Source organism: Scylla paramamosain, chromosome 6 (assembly GCF_035594125.1).
Source record: "Scylla paramamosain isolate STU-SP2022 chromosome 6, ASM3559412v1, whole genome shotgun sequence".
NCBI classification, from domain to species: domain Eukaryota; kingdom Metazoa; phylum Arthropoda; class Malacostraca; order Decapoda; family Portunidae; genus Scylla; species Scylla paramamosain.
In genome coordinates, this window is record NC_087156.1 from 27,034,896 (window position 1) to 27,059,496 (window position 24,601).

The following is a 24,601-nucleotide window of genomic DNA, read 5'->3' on the forward strand; positions in this document are numbered from 1 at the left end:
GCACGGTAGCCTCGTACACACCCTCAATCTTAATTCGCTACAGTCCGCTTAAACCTAATGATTAATCTCTGCCACTTTTTCCCCTCATTGGAACTGAGCGCAGGTCGTTAAGTCAGGCCGCTGCAGCCCCTCCTTCATCACAGCTGACAGTATTTAGCTGATCATTATTAAGCTTCTCATAAAGACAATAATTCAAAGTGCTCCTCTCCAACCAGTCTTTCAGTTCCTCTAGCAGCTAATGAACGCCGATACTGTTACTCATGCCACTGAGAAACATTATCTTTCATCTTCAGAGCACAAAGTATTTAGTTAACTATTAGTCATGACTGTCATTAAAAATAATATTGTATAATACTCCTTTGCTACGAGTCTTTTCTTTCCTTTGCCACCTAAGGAACGTTGACAGTATTATGTTACATAAAGAGACACAATCTCACTCTTAGAACACAGAGGATTTAGTCAATTATTACTCATGTCTCTCATTAAAACTAATAATTGACACTACTCCTTCCCTCCCAGTCTTCTCGCTCCTCTGTCACCGAGGAAATGCCGATAACATTACGTGTGTGCAGCCTTCACGAGGAATGTTTTCTGGTGGGCTCAGATGACCATCGCGTATCCTTTGTTTTGCTCTCGTCGACAGGGAGTTTGATTCATTCCCACGAGTGGCGTGTAGGACAGGCTGGAGAGCGGCTGGGAGTCACGGATCACAAAGGGGAGAAAGGTTAACTCCAGAAGACTTCCTTCTGGGGAGCACACACCCATGGGGCGCGGCGGGGATGCAGGGCGGCTCAGGTGGTTGTGTTGGTGAGGTCCTCCCGCCCATTCAGCGCCGCTTCTGCCTCCCGCCCGCACCTCGCCCACCCCCGTCCAGCCGCTGCGTGGGAACACCGCCACGCCCACCACTTTCGTCTCGCCCACACAAGGCCCTTGCCACTACTATTGTTGTAATCATTAATATTGTTGATGTTGTTGTTGATGTTGTTGTTCTTGTTGTTGTTGTTTATTAATAATTTCCATTACTATTATTATTATCATCATCATCATCATCATCATCATCATCATCATCATTATTATTATTATTATTATTATTATTATTATTATTATTATTATTTTTAATAATATTATTATTATTACTATCATCATTATTACTGTCCCCAACACCGTCATTATCACCACTGTTGTTGTTGTTTTGTCCACCACATGATTGAAGGCTCATTACGCCGAGGGACAGTCTGCTTATCGCGAGTAAATATCCCGTTTGTCATGCGGCGCCTTGCTGGCCACGCCAATTGATCATCACGTCCACCAGGCGACTGTTTGGGACAGACCTGTGCATGGGCGCCGCCACGACTAGCCAGGATTCAGTGCTGGCTGGCCTTACTTGGAGGAACTTATAATGCACACACACACACACACACACACACACACACACACACACACACACACACACACACACACACACACACACACGCACACACATTCATCCATCCGCCTTTTTCCTTCTATCTTTGTATCTTCCTTGATGTCACCTCGTATCAGCAGGATGCGTAATAAGAGAGAGAGAGAGAGAGAGAGAGAGAGAGAGAGAGAGAGAGAGAGAGAGAGAGAGAGAGAGAGAGAGAGAGAGAGAGAGAGAGAGAGAGAGAGCAAGGTACACATTCCCAGCACTCTCAAGCACTTGACGCAATCACCTCCCGGGCGGGACTCAACCTGGCCCTCACAGTCCCTGATGGCCGGCACGCCCCAGCCTCACTACAAGGCAACGCCACAACTGCAGCAAAATAATGCTGACTTTCATGGGATATGTCACTGATGGCATTCACGTTTGTTGGAGCAATAGAGTCAGTCATTCAGACACAATCGTACACTCAACCTTGGTGTTGTTGCATGAATGCTGCCTTGCCTCCAGTCACAAGGCCGTTCAGCACGCAGCGCGGTGCCGGATCATTCACCGGCTGTCATCAGATACCCAGACGCAAGGCTTTCATCACAGAAACCAGAGTTCATCGCCTCGGCTCCCTTTCGTGCGGCCTTCACCGGGGTAATTACCTTCGCTTATTCTTTCTTGCTTACATATTCGCTGCCTGAGATACAAGCCAAGGTAAAGAGAACCTGAGACTAAATGTGCAATTAGTATTATCAGAGGGTCATCTGAAATAAGCCTCGTCTGACGCCCTAAAGATGAAAGACGAGTGAAAGAGCTAGTACCGCCACACCCTCAGCAGCAAGGATCAGAGTGTTGCCTCCCAACACGCCTTACGAGCACCACTGCCACGGCCCGTTGGTTTCTCGGTCATGTGTCAGTCTTCATTATTATTTTTCCTTTTTGCTCGAGGCAGATCTTGCGTGGTAACACTGAGGGAGATAAAGGCGGGAGGCAAGGATAGCCGTGCAAGATGGTGGAGTTTAATCGCACACCGCGCAAGACCTTAACCATATGCTGCGCTGCGCCGAGACTGAGGCTTGCTTTGCTACGCTATCACAGTAGAGATTATGTCACAAATTATACTGACAAGACGAGAAGCTTTTGCACTTCAGATCAGACTGCTGTTAGGGTCTTTTAGCGAAGGTGTGGGATAGTAAAGAAACATTGCCGGGACGGTCAACCAACAATTACCAGACTCAGCCAGCTTCATCGCGATGTAAATGGCAAGAAGAAGTGCCTCATTAGGAGCACTCGAGTTGTTTATGGTGCGTTCTTACATTGCTCACTGACGCAACGCCGCTGCTCACTCCTGAATTACCGAGACACCAACACGATATACTCGTACCTTCCGTGGACTCGACAGAAAACAAGTATTATAATTTCTTTCTCCCTCTGATTCAGCCGCTAACTCTCATGTCCTCTGTGCCTCTTTCTCCCTTAACGTAATGGCCAAGTGTTAGACTGCTGGGAACTGGCCCGGCGGCGTGTAATAATGGCTTATTTACTAAATATGTACACGACCGTGACGCGAAGGGTCGTAGCTGGCCGGCTGGTTCGGCGCGATCGGGCAGGGGGCGTGTTACCTGCTTGGCCTTAGGGTGAAAGGTCACACTGGAGCCTTGAGGAAACTGTCACAGGGAAGAATGCCAAGAGCCCAAACAAAGCACACTCACAGGAATCATGACTACAAACTGGATTTTCACTTCCTCGACTTTGCATTTATATTTTCCAGCAGAGCGAGGCGAGGCACACAAAGGCTTGGTGTCCGCGCCTCACTGGAAGTTCGGTAGCCCAGCAAGGAGAGGACGAGCTTGAAAAATACATAATGAATTCACATTAAGTATAATTATTCAGCGTCTCTTGTCTATTAACTTGCTCGTCCACGTCCCTGATTATGTTTTTCGATTATTATTTTCTGCGGGAGAGGGAAGAGAATAAGATGAGTCTGGATGCATATTATATGATGCGACATTATGTGTAATTATGTTCATGTATAAAATGTTGGGTGCAAATTATCATGCAAGTTACTGGTGAGGAACTGTGTGTCCTTTCCATTAACAACAACAACAGCATAATTATTGTTTGTGTAATTATTATCATTATTAACAGCTTTTATTGTTGTTGTTAGTGTTGTTCGTGATAATCTTATCGTTATTGCTGTATAATTCGTATGTTTAATGCTTGATATTAAAACAATTTACATTTTCCATATTTTCTCTCATCAGGCAGCAACTCTCCCCTCCGAGTCTGCACCTACACCACACACACACACACACACACCTGCTCTACCGCTGCTGCCTCTGCCAGAGGAATGTTTACCTTACAAAGCGCAGAAAAAAAACGGACTTAACGCAGACGGTATACAGATTCATTTTCTTTGCCATCGTTCCCAAAGTCAAGCATTTCCCCAACAATCACATTCACCTTCCACGCCGGACCACCTACGTGAGAACATTCTTAGCTTTCGGGACTCGACAAGCAAGCGGGCATTCAAGACACGTGCCACGGAGCCTCGACCACCAAAAGGGCACGAAGATCGAAGGCAATGCACTTGACTATGGATAAGTTTTGAAATACGTTGCTAATTTACATGAGATCCGCCCTAGATACTTACCGAGAGGGGACTCCTACTGGTGGCTGCTATTGGCATTATGCTGAATCCTGCCCCTGATAACGTAGTGCCTAATATTTCATCTGAACCTGCGACCGTGGCTAGGACAGTGGCGGGGGAGAGTCAAAGGAGAGGAGGGGATCACTTTGTAGTCGCCGTCTTGCGCTGTTCCTGTCACGCTGTTTGTATGTAGTAGGTCGCTGTGCTGTGAGTAATACGTGTTTATCGTTGACACTGCTAATTATATCCAAACTAGAAGTCTTTGTTGATGTCTTAATGAGATGGAAATGAGGACCGGGTGGGCTCAGTTGAAGGGAGGGAATGAAAATTGATTATCCAGACTTGTGTGCAGTGGACGGGGAAGGTGGGTCGGGGGAAAGGGGAGTTGGTGGGTAGGTAGGTTAGGGGAGGAGAGTAAAGGCAAGGGGCGTAACCATAGGACGACGTTGCCCAGGGGCCCCGTGGGTGGCTAATCCGGGCGTGTTTCTCCCTCGCCTCCCGCACCACAGGATTATGTATGCACCCTACACAGAAAACATTTCCTCGCAGACGTTGACGCTCGAGAGGCTGAGAAAGGAAACAAAGGAGCATCGTAATCTGGCTACTTACAGGGTGTGAAGGTGTTTGAGGTCCTTGAAGTGGTTTGGCGGGATGCTCCTTATCTTGTTGAATCTCAGGTCCCTAGGGAGTAAACAAAAGAAAAACAATTTAGTGTCATGGCGTGAAGGAGACTGCATGCACACAATCCCCCCACACAAGATGCGGGCTGATCAACCCAAGTGCCCACTGACACTCCCCAGCGCCTGTGTTACTTATGTGTTGCTCCTCCTTATCTGGACACTCATCTAACGCACATTCCCTCCCACACCATTACGTCACTTGTAATGGCGATCCTGCTCACCACGACCCGCCATGCATCGGGGGTCGTCATGAGGCGTCGCGGCGCAGTTAAGACTCGAGGCCGTCACGTTCCCATGGGCTGAGTCGGCCTCCAATGCCTGCTGTTGTGCTGATCCTCCTCCTCCTCTTCCTCCTCCTCCTCCTCCTCCTTCATTCACTCACGAGTTTACTGTGACCGCATGAGGTTCTACTACAATATCTCCTCACGTTTCCTTCCTCCTCCACCTTGCAATCTTCCTCCTCCTCGTCCGCCTCCTCCACCCCCTTTCCCAATGTACATTTTCTGTAGTACACCAGATCTCGTTTAGTACAACCACACAGAGAAGCCATACATGAATTCGTTTTTTGCCTTGGCGGAACATGGTGGAATGATAAGCTACGAGTTTCTATTCCTTATTAACCAAATGTAATGGCTATCTACGCATTTTACTTCCATGTTTGATGTTGAACGTGATATCATGGTAAATTAAAATGCGCCTTATCAGCAAACATGAGTGCTTCGAGGCAAGTACATGACAACACTGCCTGCATGCACATCCCTCGCGCGACCGCCTGTTTGCACATCGGCGGCTGAGTGACTGAGTGACTGACAGCACCAGTTAATAGAAGTCTGGAGGCGCCACGGAGTATGTTGACTCACTGCTCTCCATTCCTCCCTCCTCCTCTTCCTCCTCACACACACTCCAGAAGAAGCCCCACATAGACAACATAATTAAGAAGAAAATAAGCGGCCCCTCGTTCACAAGCATATATAAACAAACCACAATCAGCTTCAGTCCCACAATAAAGTCAAGGGTGTAATGTGTGTGTGTGTGTGTGTGTGTGTGTGTGTGTGTGTGTGTTCAGGGCGTGGCGTTATACATGGTACCTCTTTTTGCTATGAATTGTTTTTGCAGAAGTGAAACACGCTGGTTATTTATATCAGTGTTTAAATCACGACCACTATCTCTGCGTAGGTGTTGCCTTGTCTTGTCTACGAGAGAGAGAGAGAGAGAGAGAGAGAGAGAGAGAGAGAGAGAGAGAGAGAGAGAGAGAGAGAGAGAGAGAGAATGTGTGTGTGTGTGTGTGTGTGTGTGTGTGTGTGTGTGTGTGCTGGTGAGAGGCAGTAACTGAGTCCACACACACACACACACACACACACACACACACACTCTCCGACACCTCCCACACAACACCCAGTCCTTTCATCCTTATCTCAATCACGAATTTGTTTCTTCCTTCAATGCTCGGGCAGAAGAGAGGCGCCTCAGGGAACAAGTGTTGGGGGCGGAGATAGTTCCTGCAACCCAACACTACCGCCAAATAAAAACAGGGAGACCTTTACGAGACGGACGGTGCCACTTAGAGCCTAATAAAGAGATATTTCCAACGATACAGGCCCCAGAAAACAAGTGGACGGAACATTAACCTTTATTGCCATCGTCGTCTGTCAATAGTATACGCAAGAAGGCGTCGCTGGGCCAGTCAACAATCACGAGAAGGTAAAATCGAGTGGTGGATATAAACATTTTGGATTCGGTCTGCCGGTAAGCCCTAATCAGGCCGGTGAGTGACTACCCGCTTTGTCACTTCTCTACCAAACCGGTACGACCACATTCTCCTCAGAGCATCGCTAATCCACGCCGAGTAAAAGGATTAGAGCATGTGCACGTCTCATCTCAGACAGCTTGAATCCTGCCCGCAGCCTCTCCTCCCTTCTCTTCACACGGCGGGGAAAACATCATGATGGCCAGTCAGGAAAACGTCAAAAGAAACCAGCTCACGGCTTACAAATATTTGCTCAAGCTGGCACCTGTTTCCCTGACGAAGGAAGACTTTTGGAGGGCGGGAGGTGCCGGCGTGGGTGGCGAGGCGCTTAAGTAATCCCGAGAGGTGAGTAATGATTGCCCTGCACGGCTGCCTCGCCCATCGAAGTAAGAAAATGCTACTATTTACTTTAGTTTCAATTCGGATATAATGGCGCTGTTGGTCACCATCGTGCTTTATTTAGTGGATCAGTGCGTTCATTTGGTACTGGGGAGTGAGGTGTATCTCGCCCTGCTCGGATAAAGGCTTCAAACTGGACAGGTCCGAAAGACAACTCGTGCACGCGGAGGAGAAGCAACGTGATGCTGCTGAGAGCTATCAGTGTGTTCGGGTGAGTCTGCTGATGCCTCCCTTACATGAGGTAAGACAGAGCACGTTGCTTCTTCTAGCTGTGTGTATAAGGAAGAAAAGAAAAGAAAAACAATGCTTATGGCTATGCATCTTATGTGTTTCAATGACGTACATAAATTTGTCTACGCGAACTTGGTATTTCAGTTTGTATACACAGTTCTACAGAAAGTAAGCTCATGTTGTGAAAGCAAGAGAGTGCAGCCAAGCCACAACCAGACTGATAATGGTGATGCTAGTGACGCACACTAAATAACAGCTTTTTTCCCTCACAAACTTTTAACTACCGATCAACAAGGGACTGACCTTTCAACTCTTATCTCTAATTCCATGTTACATTAAGCTGATAAGATCGCACGCCGGTATGAGTAACAGTTCCCTTCTAAGCTCAACCTAACACCTATACTTGTCAGGACGACGACCTTGATGGACTAGTGGACGGGCAGTGGAGGCCCAGACAGACGACCTACTCCTGCCGCCACGACGAGCTGCTAGGGATGCGTGTCGATTATATCAGGCCGGGCATGACACACCACCAGACTCTACCATTGCAAATAAGTGTGGTTGGTTATCGTATACAGGCTCCCTCTCCTGCCCATTCATTTACATCGAACGTACGTGAAGTGAACCGCACATTTCATTCCCTGATCTGCACCCCTCGTGAGCGGCGTCTCGATAATTTTGACCTAAAGTGGAGGTGACGTGAGGCATGACCGAGGGTTTTATCTCGCCACAGATTGACGGAGCAAGATTCATTACTCGCACCGTCACATCAATCGTAATTACTTATATCGCTTGTTGCAGGTTGTCTCCTCTCCAAGTAAGCATCATTATTTACAAACACATTTCCACTTAACGAGGTCCATTAATGTCAAGAACTTAAGAAACTCGATATTTTCATTGCTTTGTATCGCATAACTTGATGTCCGTTAGTTAATCTCCAGAGCTGACTCTTATGGTAATTCCTGGTGGGCAGCTGGGGACGAGTCACCTGCACGGCCGGGAGAGGCTCAGGGAAGCTTACACAACAAAAATCCTCACTAAGTTCCAATGCAGCCGTCAGTGAGTCCTCCCTCCCAGTCTGCACGATGAATTCTGGATCTGAGCGGGGCGTTGCACGACCACAGTGACAACACGTGCGTGGAGCGTGTTGAGAATTCCACCTTATGTTCGGTGTGGAGGAAAGATCGCTCCTTATACGTCATTTGTCATGGTTCTGTGAAGGAACAAACTGACCATCAAAGTAATGCTAATGCCCATGAAGTAAAACGAGTAGCACCTTCTGGGAACAGTCGCACTGGGAACGCCACAACAGATGTAAAATATTTCTGAATATCCATCAGTGATATTAGATAAGTTACTCGTAATGAGGCACGTAACACCGCACCTCTCCGAGCTTCCTCCCACCGCTGCGGTCAGAGAGGCGTCTTGCCAGTGGTTGTGGAGACTGGATGGTCCAGTTTGGTCAAGTTACCTGGTGGTCACACAAAGTGACTCGGCAGACAGCCATGGTTCGGCCTTATATTTTTCAATGACAAAAAATATCTGAAGCTGAGAATAAAATATTGAGACGAAAAAAAAAAAAAAATCCTAAGAGACGGGTTATTTTCATGATTATCTGCCAACCCGTGACGACAGGATGGCTGCCATAAAGAACACCTGATAATGGAAAAATCATAAAAAATTCGTGGAGAATAGCGATTCCTGTCCTCTCCCTACCGGGATGTTGCCTGGCGACGGCCAGGATGTCAGTCAGTCTGTCCCGCGGCGGCCTGGCGGGCGCGTGGCCGCGTCAAGTCCACACGAACCGGTCAATAGCTCGTCACTTATCGAAGCTCAGTATCTACTTCGGTCATAAACCTATCAGCTGATATGCCACGCGGCGCCCCGCCCTTCTCTGGGTCAGAAGTCAAGTTAAGGTGGTTAGTGAAAGAGAGCGAGGGGAGGCTATCTAATCTATCGCTTAAGGAAAGGGGGTCTGTGTAGAGGATCGAGGAGGACGATAACACCCTGTTCTGATATGCCTCGCTAATTTGCATCGATTAAAGGCAGCCAAACTCCACGTGTGCTGTCGATGCGAGCCGTGTTTATGCGTGATAAACTCAGGTTAATTCGTGCGCAGAAAGAAAGTCGGCGCGGATAATGAGGCCCTTTAAGCAGCCCTGAAGGAGGAAAATACCGACGCTCTCTGATAGACACCAGCCTGGTAAAATCGGAACGATCTCTCCATTTGCAATGAATAAAAAAAAGGCTAATTTTCTTCGCGTAAAAAGCTTGATGGGAATTAATGGACACGTGATATGCATGTTGAAGCACGCGTTGGTAAGGTGATTTCTCGGTTTAGGAGAGGCGAAGGCGTGGCGGACAGGAGCGGCTATCTAAGAACGGCGACATGACTCACAAAAGTGAAAAGAGATCCTATTGCGCTGCTTGGCGAGAGGCGGCTGCCATCAGATCGTTATTACGGACCACCGTAACCTTCGCAAGACTTTTTTTTCACATTTCACATATAAGATAAAAAAGTAAAACCCAATTCCTGCTTCTCAACTTTAGGGCGAGCGTCAAAATCGTGGCGCTGAGCTGCACGGTACCAGTGGCTTGCGAGAACGACACAAGCAGGACTAGATTCTGCTAAAAGTATCTGACTTTCTCAACTTTCCCGTCAAACAAGACACCACTTTAATGCTATTTTTCTTTAGACTGACGAAACTTACATAAGGGCAGCTTCACAAGTCTTATATTTAGGCACTTAATGTAATATAATGAAGGGGTATCATGAGGCACACTTCACGTTCTTCACGGAATATTTCAAACACTTTACAGCTCGATACTCTCGTGTATTAAGCACGAACTATCATTATCAGTACTTAATGCCGTAACTTTGCTGAATAGATTTGCTTTACATTAAAGAAAAGCAAGACTACGCTAAAATATTACGTCCTTATTCTTAGAAAGGAATAAACTTTGCTTTTACTGACCAACTTTGGTTGCAAAAAAGACACTATTTAGATAAGTACATACGGAAATAAATGGATATACTAACAAGTAAAAATAAAAAAAAGAAATGTAAGACAAACACAAATAAACTTGCACTAATAATCTTGCAAACACACACACACACACACACACACACACACACACACACTGAAGCAACATCCCTCCATTGTACAACCATAAAGATAAAAGGAAAGTCAACACTCCATCCACACGAGCAGAGACCCAGAGACGCTCACTTCCATAACCACTCGTAACAACAACAAACCGATCTCTTAATGCTTCACCAGGAGGAATAGCATCCTGGTACACTGACTACACCCACCCACCCACCCACCCGCACTCCCAAACACTCACAGCCACAGAAGAGTAATATACAACACACCCTTCCTTACTGTTACCCTTCAGTCGTAAGTCCTTTGGTAAGAATCTAAAAAGGTTTGTAAGATTAGGTCAGAGGAGTAAAGAGTGAATGAAAACGCGAAGGACAGTGGAAGTGAATGCAGCAAGTTACTTTACTTCCCACAGCTACACCAGCGCAGGCAACAAGGGCAATGGGACAGGACGCCATCTGCATTAACATTAACATAGCATCCAATTAACCACGCTCGCAGCCCACACGTTTCCATCGACCAGACAGGTAAAACACCGCCACAAAAACACTGGTATACATACAACCGCGCAAAAAACTTGGTCGTTGCGCATGATAGGGAGAGCATTCCTGGCCGAGGGTTTGCGCAGCGCTAATTAGGTGGAAGGTTTGGTCTGCGTGCGGCGTCTGGCTCACCTGAGAAATCACCTGCGCACGCTTAGTGTTCCCTAAATCAAGTTTTAACGAGCGTGCGGTATGGCGGCCGCGATTTGGCCTCATCAAACCACAGGTAATTATACTTGGTGTGTTTAGTGAACATTATTAGGCCTCGAGGGCGGGCCAGGGTCTGCATGGTCTGTTCGGCGCTCTCTCTCTCTCTCTCTCTCTCTCTCTCTCTCTCTCTCTCTCTCTCTCTCTCTCTCTCTCTCTCTCTCTCTCTCTCTCTCTCTCGTACTGGTACCTGGTACAACGGACGGCAAGATTGCTGGCCTCCCGTTCCTGCTTGAATAGCGAGGCCATAACTTCTCCACTCACCTCTTAGTCCAGAGCTGAGTGGGACTGTCATTACATCGCCATATATTGTATAAAATAATGATGTAATAAAATAAAATAAGATATAATATAATATAGTACAATATGATATGACAGACACTGACATCATGTGCTCCTTTAATCTAGAAATGTCCATCAACGTCTTATGGAAAAAATGAATTAAACCTTTCCTCCGATGAATACTTGAGCTCGCCTGTGTGAGCATACATTAATTTTGGCCGCCCTCTTCCGCCTCGTCGCCACAGAGCCTGCCGTGTGCCACTCCTCTCATGCCTCCCTCCACCCATTCTCGTCCAAGTCTCTAACGCACCACCACTACCAACTCGCCACCACCGCACACCACGTCGACAACACAATCAAGCCTCCAACACACCACCACACCACTATTACCACACCACAGCACCTCGACCATGCTACTACCACCATCACCACACCACCTCGACTATCCAGTTACCTGTTACTGCTACAACCACCACTACCACTACAGTATGCATTACTATAAACATCATCACCACAGCACCACGACTACTACCACACCACCACACCACCTAAACCACTCAACCACTACTACAGCACGACTAATACAACCACCACCACACTCATCACTACCTCGCAACCACCCATATCAGTCGCTACCACCACATCACAACCACCACCATCACAACCACAGTACCACCACCACCACCACCACCAGGAAACGTAATTAAGAAACAAGCGCTTCATAAATTTTCGCGTGGAATTATAGACGAAGGGGCCACGATGCTGGGCTTAATTCCTCTGCAGGGTAAAAACAAGAACAATACAGTATTATTATTTATGAATCACATTTATATATAATTATGGGATTACAAGCTCCCTCCTTAAAGCAGTGAACCTTTGGCCTTGTAGTCGCACGTGGGGAAGGCACAGAGAAAAAGAAAAAAAAAAGAAAAGACTAAACAGTATACATTTCCAATCATCTTCTATTCTTAATGTGTAGTCAGAGGACGAAAAAAAAAAAAAGGCAAATAAAGAAGAAACAGGAAATTTTCAGGGCGTATTTATCTACTATTCTTACGACTCAGTTCAGGAAGAAAATTATACGTATAACAAATAATATTACCAAACTACTTACTCGGGCTATTAGTATAATTATAACTTGAGAGAGGTGGGGGGAGAGAGAGAAAAAAATAATCATATATTAAATCCTTAACTACACCGATTATTACTCAACTATTAGCTATAAACTCTCCCCCCACGCAGTGAAAGAAAAACGAAGGGCTTTAAGAGACGAGGCACGAGGAGGAAAGCTTGAGGTGATGGGGTTCGGCCGGGCAGGAAGTGGCCGCTGAAGAAGAGAGAGAGAGAGAGAGAGAGAGAGAGAGAGAGAGAGAGAGAGAGAGAGAGAGAAGAGAGAGAGAGAGAGAGAGAGAGAGAGAGAGAGACTAAGCTCCTGACAATTATCAAAATGGAACTAAGCTCATAAGTAAAAAAAAAAAGAAAAACATCTACATATCTATCTATCATCTATCTATCTATCTATCTATCTATCTATCTATCTATCTATCTATCTGTCAGTCTATTTACGAATGAGAGAACGAACGTGCCTCTCTTTTTTTTATGAACGAATGAATAAACGAACATATCTTTCCATCCATATATCTGTTTATGTACTTATTCATCAGTTCATTTACCAAACTTTTTTTCTTTTATCTATCAATCTACCTTTGTTATCTACTTATTCATATGTATTACGTCATCATTATAATTCACGTTCATATCACAAGCAAATGTGTAAATCTCGCACTCGTAACTTGTCTTTTTTTTTTTTTTTCTTTTTTCCTCCGTTTTCTGTTTCTCATCTGAAATCAGCACACTGCCACAGCCTTCCCTCACACTCCCTGCAGCAGCCTGACTCTTCATGCTCTCTCTCTCTCTCTCTCTCTCTCTCTCTCTCTCTCTCTCTCTCTCTCTCTCTCTCTCTCTCTCTCTCTCTCCTTTTTTCACACCCGCCGTCTGTCTTCGTCACTCCTGTCACGTCCTCACCTCAACCTCCACTCGGCTCTTATCGTTCCTCGCCTCTTTAATCTTGTCAGACTTATCGGTGACGAAGATCAACCCACCTGCTGGACCCTCGACTCACGAATGTCACTGACGTTATACCCTCCCTCCTCCTCCTCCTCCTCCTCCTCCTCCTCCTCCTCCTTCTTCTTTTCTTCCTCCTCCTCCTTCTTATAAGCAGTTTCACATCACTTCCATTCGTCTCACTTAATTTTGTATACGTATGTTGTTTTTATTTCCATCTGTATCTTATTTCTTATTTTCTTAAACATGCAAGTAAGATTAGCTGTTGTGTCGTGTCTTCTTCCTTCTTCATCTTTTTAATCTTAACTTTTCCCCATTTCATTTGTCTCACCTAATCCTGCAATTTTTTAGCGGTGTTTCATTTTCATTTTCACCTAATAGGATCATATAGGAAACGCTGAAATTTAAACACAGAACACTTGAACACTTAAGCACCTTACTATGTTTGCTGTCACAAAAAAAATTGCTAACGATGCGCGTATGGGAAGGGCGACAAACAGCACAACATTAAATACATGCTTTTTTGGGCAATAACAAGAACAACATAAGAAAAAAAAACCATAAGGAAACTGTAGAAGGGGAGTCCCACCACGGCAGCTCCTCGGCATTTAAAACTTCCCATTTGTCACTGTTATCTATAAATCTATTCGACCTCTTCTTAAAACTAATGTCCCACATCTAAAACACCTTTTCCATCTCCTAGAAACTCATAAGACATCTTTCTAACTAACTCGAATCTTCTAAAACAGCTTTGTCATGTTCTAAAACCTCCTAAACAACTTTCCTATCCACTGAAGGTGCTTAAAAACATCTTTATCATGTTTCTAGAGCCTCATAAAACACATTTGTAATCTCTTAAATACTTCTAAACACTTTTCCTCCTAAAACCTCCTAAATCATCTTTCCCATCTCCTGAAACTCTCTAAAATACCTTTGTCATGTCCTAAAAATTTCTAAACCCCTTTCCACCTCCTAAAACTCCTAAACACCCCTTTCCTCACTTCTTAAAACCTAGTATGACACTTTTTTTTTTATCTCTACAACAACTCTATCTTGTCCTAAGGTAATCATCACATCGAGATCTTAGGACTTCGGGGAGGGGAGTAATGGTGTATCTGTGTGTGGCCTTCGTGACCTATATTTTCTCAGCTTTGCCTCGTAATGTCACTTGCAGAAGCTTTAGTTCGCTGTGTGAGATGCTATAGTTCATTGTTCTGAAGCTTTTCCCCAACACTAATGAGGAGGCGCGTATGTTAGAACGCTTCTTTTTGTCAGCTAAATTTTATGTTGTCGTGTCCGCGAGGTTAAGCGATGTTCGGTATAGGAATATAGTGTGTTTTCATGTTTTCTCTCGTATAATTTCTGACTATTTACTTTGACTTGAAAGAACATTAGTGGCTGTGTCTTCTTCCCCCACTGTTAGTCTGGTCTCACATTACTAGACGGCAAAGAAAAGTAGATATGTGTGTTCAGTATGTTAACATCTTAGTGCACGTAACAGACTACTGCTCTCACACATGTTTGCCCCTGTTTACTCTGTCCAGTCTCCCCTCCTGCGATGCCACACACACACACACCCACCCAACCACACACCCCACCCACACACACCACGTTAGCGTCATACTAAAAGAATGTCCTTTTTCCACTCTGTTGTGAAGAGTGATAGGGGTGGCAGTAAATGATAAAACACATTCCAATATTCAGCAGAACAATTTCATCTTCAACTCTCTCTCTCTCTCTCTCTCTCTCTCTCTCTCTCTCTCTCTCTCTCTCTCTCTCTCTCTCTCTCTCTCTCTCTCTCTCTCTCTTCCTTGAGTACACCATGCGATAAAAATCTTGGCTCCGCTGAACCGTGAAGTAAAAATTGTGGGATTCATGCGGTGGTGAGCTGCAGTGTGGTGTTTGTGTGGTGTGCATCTGTTTTCCTCCACGTGCAAGAGAGAACTGCAGGTGCTCCTTGATGGCTCAATTCAACACCTATCCCTGGGCAATCCTTATAACGCCTTTACAACTCAATAATTTATAACTGTAACTGTTTTTTATTATATTTCTTTTTCTTTTTTTTTTTTTTACTTTTTCCACGTGTTAAGTAGTCTGAGCAAGGACACAAAAATATGAAAAAAAGCTCCGTTCAATGTACCACTCCCAATAAAGATGATTACTAAAGATTTCAAAAGGTTGCCAATTTAGTTTCCGAGGTGCCTTGATTCTCTCTCTCTTTCTCTCTCTCTCTCTCTCTCTCTCTCTCTCTGTGTCTGTGTGTGTGTGTGTGTGTGTGTGTGTGTGTGTGCGCGCGCGTGACTAGTGGGTGCCAACGTTCACACCTCGCCGCTTCACCCACTGCCAGCACCTGTCACTGGCTCAACACACCCTGACACGGACGCGCGGCAGCCGGACAGTGAGTGAGGAAGATGGAGAGGTGAGACTACAAGACCCGCAGCCGTGAACAGATCATACGTTGACGAAAGAATAAAAAAAAAGAGAGTTGGGTTTAAAAAATGAATTAGAAAAGACACATTGAGAAATTTGAAGTCTTTGTCGCTCAGTGGTTTAGCAATAGCTGTATATTATGTTAAAAAAAGGCGCACTATTGGCAGCAGGGAGAGAGCAGCTACGCACCTGCATCTGCTTGGTCTACTTGGCTCAGTCTTCTGGGCGTCAATCACTCTCTTGTATGTGTTCGTCAGTCATTTCTTTAGTCCATCTTTATCATTTATTATCATTTACAGGAAGGGATGCACGGTAACGCCTTAATATAACAGAAGATGCCAAAATGAGAGAGAGAGAGAGAGAGAGAGAGAGAGAGAGAGAGAGAGAGAGAGAGAGAGAGAGAGAGAGAGAGAGAGAGAGAGAGAGAAACATTCCATTCAGTCTCCACCACCTCACGGCAAAATCTACACATGGCCAAACAAAACAACATCCTCAGTCTGGCAACACAACAATGATCCAGGTTTTCTCTTGGATGGACGCGAGGAATTTTAACGAAGAGACGCTGCGTTCGTATATAACAACGTGTACTTTTCTTCCCCCTGACCTCCATGCAGCCCGTCTGTGTCCTCCCCGCGGCAACACATGATACAGCAGTCCCTCGTGTCCCGCAGTGAGTGTACCAGTGGCTCGCTACCCGGCTTATGAAGTTTTGGTTGGGTCAGGGCTGCAGAGAGAGAGAGAGAGAGAGAGAGAGAGAGAGAGAGAGAGAGAGAGAGAGAGAGAGAGAGAGAGAGAGAGAGAGAGAGAGAGAGTCTTGTATCATTTAGGACCGTATTGTCAACCATATCTGTATCTTATCTTATTTAGTCTTAACAGGTTTTAATGAAATCTACCGGTATTTTAAGGGTGTTTTCATGATATTAGTGGTAGTTAACAAGGATTCCGCATCGGTAGGAAGACACCTAGAAGAGCTCTACTAGTCATCGGGGGGGGTCAAAATAGTCGGAGAGAGAACAAAGGGTTTCAAAATACTGATTCCAAAGTGTTAGGTGTGATTGGGTGTGACGCACAGATCCTCCCGTGTCAGGCTCACTCTCTCACGGCGGCCAGGTACACTTGCTACAGAGATGTTCATTTGTAAGTCTTTGAAATGATATTAAACAAATTTATGGTCTAAGCAAGGACAATAGGTACACATGGGTATATATATACATCATACAGGGACTGCCACGTGTAGGCTTACTGGTTTCCTACAGCTTCCCTATATTTCCATGTCGTGTTATGTTCGTGGACACTTTAGTGCATGCGAGAAAGATTAAGGCAAACATTTTCAAAGATTTTTCTGTTCGTTGAGGTTTTACTCTGGATCACTCGCCTGGCTGTCCCTGCTTTTATCCTCCTACGCCTCACACGCCTCACATCCTCACACGCCCACAGCCTACCACTCTTCATGCTTCACTTCACTCTACTGTCAGACAGGTTGCATAGGGCTCGCGGTCACACCCACACGCCCTATCCTGGAAATCTACACGCTAACTCTCACAGACACTCGGTGCGCCTCACTCACTCGCCAACATTCACACATACATTCACACATAACCACTCGGGTGACAACCGACTCCCATACAGGGTCTCTCACGCCTACACACACACACACACACACACACTTACTCTCTCTTACGCCTTCACGCTGAGACACTCCCCGCGTACGTCACTAGATCTTAATTGCATCACAGACCTCTGGGGCGCGTCGCGATGACAGGCAGCGGCATTGTCAAGCTGGTGCCGTCCCAGCCCGCCTCCCTAGGGCCGCGGTGCACGCCCACGCCGGGACATCCAAGCCCACGCTGCCAGATAGGTCTCGGCGGGGCTCTTCTCCTTGTACGGCATTTAGATTTATGCAAAACTATACAGATAAATCCTTCAGCTCTCAGTACTAAAGCAGGCGAGATTATTAAGAGCATTACTATAAAACTCAAGGACGTGGTGGTGAAAAAACAAGGGGATGGATATTTTAAGCGGGAAAGATGTGTCCTGTAGATGTTGTCTTGATAATGTATCACGTCTAGGGAACGCTTTTAGACTGAGCTTTATGAACCATTAACTTAATTTCATTCTCTCTCTCTCTCTCTCTCTCTCTCTCTCTCTCTCTCTCTCTCTCTCTCTCTCTCTCTCTCTCTCTCTCTCTCTCTCTCTCAGGATAACAAGGTCGTTGTCTGACTTCACGAAAGGCGAGGAGGCAAATCAACTGGCGCTATTCTTTTATGCTGGTTAGTCTTTTCAAGGAGGAGGAGGAAGAGGAGGAAGAGGAGGAGGAGGAGGAGGTAAAGCACAACATCGTCCACTAAAACTCCAACACACGCTAACAAACATATAAGAATTTTAACCCAAAGGTGAAAGCCGAGAACATTATTTTTTTTCCCCTCCGTCGATTAATTAAAGACTTCATCGTTGATATTTGGACAGTGATAGCCATGCGTCCTGACTGTGCCTCTGTCTGGCCCTGCTGCTCCCTTCCTCTCCTTCCCTTCGCTGCGATAATGCATTCTGGCTTCCCCGCACTGCATGTTTTTAATGAGCTCACAATGTCACCTGCTGGCCTTTAAGGTTTGGCTATTATACACTATCTCTCCATCTCCTGACGTGCGCTGCTTAATGATGCGTAATGGAAGCCGTGTGGGTATCGTGCGATGTCCCTTAAGATACGTAGGTAGAGAAATTGATAAAAAGACAGTATCATGTAAGAGGGGCACTGGCTAAGGCAACACAGAATTTGGATAAAATGACCGACTAAAGTGCCAATTCTATAAGCAAGTCGAAAGGGTTATCCAAATTTAGAGGATAAGTGTCTTGAAGTCTCTCATATATGGACTAACCTTAAGATAGGAAAGATATGTGTAAAAATGTATACAAACCTCGGCCTACATAACCAAAGTAAAACCCCAAATTAAGACGGTATGATGATAGTGGGCAGAATTAACATGATACTTTTCCCTCCCCTCGCCCTCGTAATATACAAGATGGCAGGGGTAGTCAGAGCTGAAGGGACGGTTCGTATAACAGTGGTGGCCCCAAATTATCAACCTGTGGCCAAGTTTACGGTCCGCCTGGCAGTGTAATCACCCCTGTTCCCTCAGCGAGCACCTAAAGAAATAACAATTTACACTTGCCTTATCCACTTCACGGTCTGGTGTTTACAAATGTGTTCTACTCACTCATGACACACGCTCTCCATCCCCCCCCTCCCTCTCTCTCTCTCTCTCTCTCTCCTCTCTCTCTCTCTCTCTCTCTCTCTCTCTCTCTCTCTCTCTCTCTCGTTATCCACATTCTACCAACTCTCATTCGCTTTTTGCCTCCATGTTTCGAGTGACTTCCCCTGATGCCGCCTCTACATGTAGCCACTCAAGCAAAACTGAGACACGCACATAGAAACGCAGGTTGAGGAGTAAAAACTTGCACTCACACAAACACACGCGTGCGCACATACATATACGGGATGGGCCAGGGAAGGAAATGGATACAATAAAAACAAGTAGATTCGTAAGTATTTAAAATGACAAGAGAAACTGATGGAAAGGGAGATAGAGAAGGAGGTACGGAGAGAGAGAGAGAGAGAGAGAGAGAGAGAGAGAGAGAGAGAGAGAGAGAGAGAGAGAGAGAGAGAGAGAGAGAGAGAGAAGAGAGAGAGAGAGAGAGGTGTGTGTGTGTGTGTGTGTGTGTGTGTAGGCCGGCACACGTACCCAAGAGGATGCAAAATTAACTGAAACTCATAATATAATGGTTTGCAGGTCAAGTTTCCTTTTGAAGCGAGGAAACCACAAAGCTTCCCTCCTTGCCTCCCCTCCCTCCGCCCCATCCCATTCCCTCTCACCTCCTTCTCCCTCTCGCCATCCCTCCCACTCAAGCTGACTGGCTGAGAACGAGAAAATTGCACGTAACGAGAACATCATTAAATTTTCCCTCTTGCAGTGCCTCAAAAACACAACACTGATAACAAGCCGCGCTGCCACATATACAACAATAGATGGCGCTGTATTAACGAAACTAAGAGTGAAAATAGAGGCTTGACGTAAAAATAAAGGTAGAAAATTAGTAAAAACACAATCCCTTAATCCTGCAACGATATTTACTGTTGTCTACCCTGCCACCCCCCCTCCACACACTTAGGTTTAATAATAAGGTAACACCATGCGCCTCCTCTGTTTACTGGTGGGGATGACGGAAGCACACAAGGTACACACGCCCATCAACAAGGAGGGACCATGGGGAGCGTGTAAGGCGGCGAGGTGGAAGAGTATTGGTTTACGCGAGTTCACCCTTTGTTCCTGGAAAGTTATTTGATTTTACGCGGGGCAGCGGCTGCTTTGCTTAGGACCTTTTTCTGAAATATTATTTGGGTAACTCCTCCACTACATTCAAAGGGTCAGGTTGAAGTTACACGGGTTTTTAAGGATGTTTTTATAGTTCTAGTGACAGATTAACAAGATTTCTACATTGTTAACAGGAAAACATTCTTGAAAACCCAGCTATTCATCTTTGTGACATTTGAAAATAGTAGTAGTGAGAGAGCAGAGTGTTTCAGAATACGGGCCTTAAAGGGGGAAGAAGGCAGTGCATTTGTGTGAGCGTACAGAGGTAGAAGGTGTGAGCGTGTAGTTAGAAGGTGGCAATGCATGTGTGTAGGAGTAAACAATAATGCTGGGAAAATGAGTGGTACTGAAATAGTGGAAGGAAGTGTTGCAGATGGGTATTGGTGAAATGAAAGATGCAGAACGTACTGATAACATTGTCGTTGGTAATGATGAAAGTTCTTTAAATGACAGAAGACATAGTAAATAGGAAGTGCATAGCAGGAAAGCCTCAGGTAACACACGCACACACTACATAAAAAAAAAAAAAAGAAAAAAAAAGAATGCTCATTCGTATACAAAAAAAATAAAAAATAAAAATAAATAAATAAGAATAAAATGACAGAGGACAAGATAAGCAAAAAAAAAAAAAAAATCAATATGTCTATCTGTCTATTTATATACCAGCCAGCAATCCCACACGGGGTGGCCCGCACATAAAACACCACACACTCAAACTCACATCACTCACACCCTTAGCCCCGTCATCTCCTACTGGCGCTGTAGGAGTTAACCAAAATACACTGAATAAAAACAAACAAAATAAAATAAAACAGACAATCAAAACACACAATCAAAACATGCCACAGGAAACAAGAAAACTAAAAATCCAGACACACATTAACCCGCCCCCAAGACATTTCAACTTCAAGCACCACCAAGTCCCCCGCCGCTGCACCCAGACGGCCTACCACAAGGAGAGGCAAGGACACCACTGAAATAAAGGTCAAGAACATACGCTAAGTGTTTGATAGGCGACGAGAGGGTGATGAGAGTGGCTGAGACGAGATATTAGGTGAGGCTGGAGTGAACCGGACCAAGAGAACTGACGGACCTCCAGCGGTGATCTCCCGTCCATCCAGGAACAAGATGGATAAGGCTCTCATCCATCACCATCAAGGCAGCGATCGGCGCCATTATCAAGCCGTGGTGAGATTGAGGGGAGGGTTAAAGAGCTGGTGGAAGAGGAGGAGGAGGAGGAGGAGGAGGAGGAGAAGGAGGAGGAGGAGGAGGAGGAGAAGAAGAAGAAGAAAAGAAAAAGAAAAAAGAAGAGTAGAAAGATGAATAATAACAATAATAATAATAATAATAAATAATAACAACAACAACAACAACAACAACAACAACAACAACAACAACAACAACAATAACAACAAGAGTAGAAAGCTCTGTAATAATAATGACAACGATAATAATAATGATATAATAATAACAATAACAACAGCAACAACAACAACAACAACAAGAGGAGGCGAAGGAGAAGGAGGAAGAAGAACAACAAGAACAAGAACAAGAACAAGAAAAAGAGAAAGAAGATTAGAAAGACGACGAAGAAGCAAAATAGAAATAGAACGACGAGGACGAATCGAAGAAGCACGAGGATGAGGAAGAAAAAGAAACCTATAAAAAGGACAGAGAAAGAGGGAAAAATGATTCACGGGAAGGGAGGACGCGAAAAATCACCAGTAAGTCCTGAGGCGTTTAGAGAAGAAGGTGGGGGAGCTAACTTATAGGGAAAATATCTTAACCCCATCGACAGGAGCTGACAGGGTACGCCAGCGAGAATGGAAGTGTGTGTCTTTTGTGCCAGGCAGACGCGCCCCCCGCAGCCAGCCACCCTTCCATCACCGAGGGCCCGTTACCGTCTGCCCTTCGACGTCTTAACACGCCAAACCTACTCAAGAAGGAACAACTTGATTATGAAAAGGAGGGAAGAGAATTGGAAGATAGAAATGAATGAAGGAATGGTGGTAAATGAAAAGAGACAGATATGGAGATGAGATAGGGGTTAGATAAGAGATGGGTAGGACGAAGGAGACGGTTTGATTGGGGGAAGCAGAAAGAGGGTGTATACTAGGAAGAAAGGATGAAGAAGGAGCAGATAAGGGTTGGAATAAGAAAGAGGAGCTTGATTGTGGAAAAGAGAAAGGAAAATGGAAGAAAGAAAGGAACTAAGAGAGACAAAAGAGGGAGGCAAGCGATGAGATATAAGGAGATATAAGGATAAAACTGACAGAAAAAAAAAAAAATATATATATATATATATATATATATATATATATATATATATATATATATATATATATATATATATATATATATATATATATATATATTATATATATATATATATATATATATATATATATATATATAAGAATGGATGAAAAAAAAATCTCTCTCTTGACTTAACATTTTCACTCACGACTCTGCACATGCACTGCTTAACATGTTAGTAAACAGGCGATTAAAGCACCATATTCTGAAACCCTTCTGTGCTGCACATCTACTACACATTCTCTACTTGAAGTTACACGGATTTGTAATGGTGTTTTTACATTATTAACAGGAGAAACACTCTTAAGAACCCGGCTAACCATCTCTGTGGCCTTTGAAAACAGTCGTGGTGAGAAAGCAGAGCGTTTCAAAATAAATAAGAGTAAGAGTTTCTGTGATACTATGTGCGGCGTACATTGATAAGTCAACACACACACACACACACACACACACAAATACATATAAGGCCTGACTGGAACCAAAGCGGAAAAGGATCAAGAACAAGATCAAGTTTTTAAAGGAGAGGAATCCAATCACATGAGTCACCTGCGGAATATCAACATACGAGAACCTCTTAGTGCCACGTGTACAGGAGTATGGCGTCGCAAACACCTCCCCTCCAGCTCCTCCTCCTCCTCCTCCTCCTCCTCTTCCTCCTCGTTCTCCTGCGCGTCATCAGTCACCAGAGTTCAATAGTAAGTGGTTGTGTGACTACTTGTCTGTCTGTCGCCTCATGCAGGTCGCGACAGAGACAAGAAGGCAGCAAGACACATGACATGCCTCGTGGATCGATGTCAGCAAGCGAGTCGCGTCATCCGCCCCTCCCTCACGTCACTCAGAGTACGTACCCGCGAATACAATCGTCTCAGATTTACTTCTTCACGCCCACGAGGTATTCCGATCCCGCCACGACCCGCGACTGAAATCTAGGAGCGTCGGAGTGCAAACAGATCGTGGGAGAGATAAGTGGTGCTGATGGGGAGATATGTAGGGATAACAAAAATAAAAACCCTGAGGCGACGACCAAACAGGAAGGCAGACACGAGATACAGATCAAGATAAACACAACCACACAAACCGAATCCGAGACGCGGCCGCTGCCGCTGCTATTATAAGAGACGAACAGGCAGACAGGCAGGCAAACACATAGACAGATGCACTGAAGAGAAAAATAAACACGTGGAAAACTACGAGATCATTAGGACAGCTGGAGACAGGGCTCTGTAAACACACACACACACACACACACACACACACACACACACACACACACACTCACGTCTCTCGGCCAGACTGCACAGACACACTGGGGGCCACTGCTGCCTCGCCGCCAGGGTTATCACGGAGGTCCCGTTACGTTTAGACACTTGAGAAATTTCTGCCCGATGCATATGCAGCGTGTGAACTAATGTGTTTGGACTGCTGACATTCTAATCTAATTTAGAGTAATTCCAAAACAACCCCTTCAGGGACTCCATTAGTGCGGGAGACCACTTCAAGGCGATCAATTTATTGCCTCGTGGTGTGGAAGAAGCCAAGCAAAAAAAAAAGAGCCGCCGCTAAACAAAAACACATGGACTATAAGATATGGACAAGAAAAATAACAGTGAGATAAGGAAGGCTCAAGAAACTAAAAGAAAACACATCGTGAAGAATATTGTAAACACGGAACTAATAGTATATTGTCAGATATACTAACCGTCAATGGAAGAAGAAGAAGAAGAAGAAGAAGTAGATTAGGAGGAGGAGGAAGAGGAGGAGGAGGACGACAAAGAAAAGGAGGAGGAGGATTGCTAACAGCAGTGGAGTAGCAGCAGTATGTTACAGGGAGAGGAGGAGGAGGAGGAGGAAGCGAGAAACCAGTCTTTTGAAGGAGAGTCAAGTTTTCCGATTTATGAATGAGCACACCTTCACTGTTCCCTGAAAGCCACCAGCGAGGCGCCACACACCCACCACACCAGCACACGTGCCTAAATGCGGCGGTCTTGATGATGCCCAGCCCTGAGAGAGAGAGAGAGAGAGAGAGAGAGAGAGAGAGAGAGAGAGAGGAGAGAGAGAGAGAGAGACATAACATCCCAGGCCATTATGCCCATTCGAGACAAGCGTGCCTCTCTCAATCCAGTCACGCCGGTTGAGGCTCATCCATTATCCACACGTGCTGGGGCTGGACAGGCATCGAAGGGAATGCC

At 45.2% G+C, this 24,601-nt stretch overlaps 1 protein-coding gene across 1 annotated transcript in view; it reads right to left on the minus strand.

The window, feature by feature from the left end:
- The window catches only part of LOC135101064 (peroxidasin-like), a 90,375-nt gene that overhangs the window by 38,995 nt on the left and 26,779 nt on the right, over nt 1-24,601 (minus strand). Inside the window, exon 4 of the mRNA XM_064004637.1 lies at nt 4,650-4,721. Within this exon, the coding sequence (XP_063860707.1) occupies nt 4,650-4,721 (72 nt within the window). The remainder of the gene's footprint in view (nt 1-4,649; nt 4,722-24,601) is intronic.